Source organism: Grammomys surdaster, unplaced genomic scaffold, assembly GCF_004785775.1.
Source record: "Grammomys surdaster isolate TR1022 unplaced genomic scaffold, NIH_TR_1.0 133, whole genome shotgun sequence".
In the NCBI taxonomy this organism is placed as follows: domain Eukaryota; kingdom Metazoa; phylum Chordata; class Mammalia; order Rodentia; family Muridae; genus Grammomys; species Grammomys surdaster.
This window is the reverse complement of record NW_021604591.1, coordinates 8,073,054-8,077,103: the sequence shown is the minus strand read 5'-3', so window position 1 is coordinate 8,077,103 and position 4,050 is coordinate 8,073,054. Positions and strand designations below refer to the sequence as shown.

At 43.1% G+C, this 4,050-nt stretch overlaps 1 protein-coding gene across 1 annotated transcript; it reads left to right on the top strand.

Moving 5' to 3' along the window:
• Positions 1-497: 497 nt before the first annotated feature.
• LOC114616951 (regenerating islet-derived protein 3-beta) lies at positions 498-2,700 on the top strand. The gene is made up of 5 exons (XM_028762482.1): positions 498-578; positions 1,099-1,217; positions 1,388-1,525; positions 2,091-2,217; positions 2,472-2,700. Exons 1-5 carry the CDS (start codon positions 503-505, stop codon positions 2,537-2,539), a joined length of 528 nt encoding a protein of 175 aa, XP_028618315.1. The 5' UTR covers positions 498-502; the 3' UTR covers positions 2,540-2,700.
• The last annotated feature ends 1,350 nt before the right edge of the window (positions 2,701-4,050 follow it).

Genomic DNA, 4,050 nt, shown 5'->3' with positions numbered 1-4,050 from the left:
GGTAATGTTTATGGCAATTATCAGTAGTTACTAGAAGAGTTGCCTGCTCTTTCTTGGAAACTCTTTTGAGTCTATGCCAAATGCTACCCACTACCCTAACCCAAATAAACATTCCAGTTATTTACTCTGATGCCCCTCCTACAAGTCCTGTTATAAAAACACAGTCATCTGTGTCCTGACAAACCATCCAGATCTTTGCAAAACAGGTAAGGGGGAGCTGAAAGATGATGAGAGGTAGGCATGAATACATCTCTCACACACAGGACAGGTGTCTGTTGTCCTTGGACAACACAGAGGTTTGTAACTTGGGCTATTTAAGAAGATATCAGGAAGAGGAAAACCCATCAATTTCCATCTAATTCCTGTATCACAGGAGAAAGACAGGATGATATGATTTTTCCCTTGAGAGATAATCAAGGAAGGGGAGGGATAGTTTTCTCTGAAAGTTCTCACTAACTACACTACCTTGAATTACTCTGGCTGTTCCTCCTTCACAGACAAGATGCTGCCTCGCATGGCCCTCCTCCTCATGTCCTGGATGCTGCTTTCCTGTCTGATGCTCTTATCTCAGGTGCAAGGTAAGACCTCTTTGCCTGTTGCAATGAGCTCTTTCAGGAAAGTCTCATGTAGTGATTAGGAGGCACATTCACACAGGAAAACTGCATGCAACTTCTCTACCATCTTGCTGTCCTCCAGGAAATTAGTTTTAGAAAGTATCATAGTGAAAAGACAAATATCACTGTGAAAAGACAAGATTTCTTATTTTGTCAGGATGCTGTAGTCTATGTTTCTAGGATTAAAAGTGAAAATATGATAGTTAATAATAAGCTCTATGAAAGAAGAAAGATAGACAACTGAATTTTATCCTCTATGCCCAGAGTTGGCAGAGCCATGGACTAATGTGTATAAAAGACGAGAAAAATTTTTTCTGTACCATTTATTATATCTGTTCCTCACAATTTTTTCAAAGACTATTGGAAGGCTTGATATTGATCTTCATCCAAAAAATAATCTACAGAAATATCTCTATTTTGACCTTCTATCTAATTCTTATTTTTCATCTCACCTCATTGCTCTATTTATCTCACTCCACCTTAGGTGAAGACTCCCAGAATAACATACCTTCTGCACGCATTAGTTGCCCCAAGGGCTCTCGGGCTTATGGCTCCTACTGCTATGCCTTGTTTCAGATACCACAGACCTGGTTTGATGCAGAAGTAAGTGCTGGGAAGGAGAAAGTACATAAGGAACATGGGGGAATGTTAGGTTCCATTGTCCCTAGTTCCTTTTCTCTGAGAATAACTGACTTTAAAGATAACCTCTCCTCTAACTTACCTATGTATTCCAGTGAAGTCTAAATATCCTTTTCATTTTGATACTCAAATAGCTGGCCTGCCAGAAGAGGCCCGAAGGACACCTCGCATCTGTGCTCAATGGAGCTGAAGCTTCATTTCTATCCTCCATGGTGAAGAGCACAGGGAACAGCTACCAATATACTTGGATTGGGCTCCATGACCCCACACTGGTATGGTACCTTATTTTCTGTTTCCTCTCAATGCTATTGTCATGTGGGCATATACTGTCTATGCCTCCCCAGAGTGAATCTTGAAAGACAGAGGTCAGACCCCACATGACATCTGGACCAGGGAAACCATCAGGAACAGTTGTAGAGCTGACCTCTATGAGGGTTTTAGACTTCAGATGAAGTTCCTGTGTTTATTATTGACTTTTACAGATGTCTGTATGAGGATTTGGAATCATTCTGATTCAGTTTCAGGGAGCATGCACACAACCAATCAAGAGGCACAGAATAAAGAGGCAATCTATATTTTCTCTTAATAGAATAACCAACTCCCTTCCATTTTAAAGTAAATTGCTGATTTAGCACCATTTATAGTTTGAATAAATTTTTTAGTTTCTGTGTTTATAAATAGACATGAAAACAAGAATAATTTCTATTGGTGTGCTGTTGAAAGCTGGATATGATAACCCATGTACTGGGAGGCTGGCAGGGAATGTAGGATTTCACTGATGGTTGTACACATACAGAGTTTTGGACCCTTCCTTTCATCTGCATACCTCCTCACTAGGGTGCTGAACCCAATGGAGGCGGATGGGAGTGGAGTAACAATGACGTGATGAATTACTTTAACTGGGAGAGGAACCCATCTACTGCCTTAGACCGTGGTTTCTGTGGCAGCTTGTCGAGAGCTTCTGGTAAGAAAGAGAAGAGGCACATTGCCTAAATGCATACCCTTCTTCTCATATTCCTGGGTAGCTCTGAGCTAGGAAATGGTATTAGTTTTTGCTCATCTTCTTTCTTGGCTTCATAGGTATCTCCTTCCCCTAGATTCTAACACTGATTAGCATGAAGGATTGACTTTCAAATTGGGGTCATACATTGAGGTATTTCTTCTTTAAGATTCCCAAGATTCACAGTTCTCAATTACTTAACCTCTTTTCCTTCCCAGGATTTCTAAGATGGAGAGATACTACATGTGAGGTGAAGTTGCCCTATGTCTGCAAATTTAAGGGTTAAACTTATGAGAAAGCAAACAGCCCAAATTTGTCCTGAAGAACATCATGGTCAATGGACAAAATGTGAAGACTCACCTAGAAAAAGCATGTTCTATCTATAGTCCACATTAGAGCCCTAGTCTGCTCTCTTTAGATCTTTATTTAGTCCTTTCTGTAGAGGTTCACCCTTGATTCTCAGGAAGGAAAAATAAACCCAGTCATACTTTGAGTTTTTGTGTTCTGTTAATATTATTCTTACTATCTGTGAATGTATGTGTGTGGGAAAAAGTTGGAGGACTGTAGCAGTGGAGTCCCAGTGGGTTTCCACGCACTGCCTGTCCCACAAGCAGGAGGAATGTCTAAGGTTCCTGCAGCCTGGAGGCTTTGGCCCCAATGACATGAGGAAGTCCTTGGTTCCAGAAAGGTTTATTGTCATGGCGGATGGTGGATGGATTTGGATGTATCCCGGTAAAACTCAGCGCAGTCCTGAGTTATATAGGGAGGGAGAAAGGGGGAGGATTGGGAGAGGATCTGGGGAGGCATGCTTAATTTGCTTTGCCCTCTGGCCTTCATAGGTATGTAAATCCCTAGGGCCTGAGGCCTCTAGTCACACTCTCTATCTGTGTTCTTTGGGAGAGGCTGTAATGGCTGGCCTACATGACTGAACAATGTTGGTCTATGGAGACTAGACTGCTTTTCAGGACTGTGGGTTTTGGGGGCACGCTGAACTCCTGCCAGTTCTCATGCAGAGTCTCGGGGTTCTAGGCAACTGCTCAGCCATGACCCAAAATACCCTTATGCAGTTCCACATCTCCTTCCCTTTACATTTTTAAAAAAGGGGGGTCACTGTGTCATCTGTGGTGAAAATTTTGGATGAGGAAGCCAAAAGAAAGCACTATGTAGGCCAGAGAGGTTAGCAGAATTAAGTCACAGGGTAAGGGGAGTTGAGGGTGGGTGTTGGGAAGGCAAGGGATCATTGAATCAAGAAAATACATATTGTACAATTCAAGAGTGATGGCATCTGATTAATCTAAATAGAGCTCAAAATGAAAGGGGAATCTTTCAACTAAGGGAAAGAGTCACAGAACGAGAGTTACAGAAGACACTGTGGCTTGAAACAGCTGTTAGCTGTGAAGGAACCCTCTCTGTGGAGCTGGGGGATGGGCAGAGTGGAGGCTAGGGAGCTGCCGACATCTTGCCCTTGAACTGCAGAACTCATGGAGGAGAGAGAGATATAGACCTAGTCTTTTGAGCTAGGCAGGAACTAGTGGTAGCTAAGAGTCAGAGAGAAAATGCTGGCCTGAAATATGTGGAGAGAGAAAGAGAGAGACCTGCCTAGTCTTGGGGACTAGGCTGGAGTTACTCATGGTTCCATGGAGAAGTTCTTGGTGGGTGCCAGCGGGGGGGGGGTACTCTTGGAGCTGGCTTTGCCTGGATCCTCTACCACCTGTAGGGAACGATGTAGGCCCATTCGTGTGCACTCTGTTGCATTGTGGGTCCATGTGTCTGCCACTATGTGGTAGCTCAACATGG

What these genes read in the sequence shown, in the direction of transcription:
- LOC114616951 (XM_028762482.1), top strand. Translation starts at nt 503, where the DNA reads ATGCTGCCTCGCATGGCCCTCCTCCTCATGTCCTGGATGCTGCTTTCC. An exon ending in GCTCTTATCTCAGGTGCAAG is followed by an intron (nt 579 to 1,098) that starts GTAAGACCTCTT and finishes ACTCCACCTTAG; the next exon opens with GTGAAGACTCCCAGAATAAC. An exon ending in CAGCTTGTCGAGAGCTTCTG is followed by an intron (nt 2,218 to 2,471) that starts GTAAGAAAGAGA and finishes TTTCCTTCCCAG; the next exon opens with GATTTCTAAGATGGAGAGAT.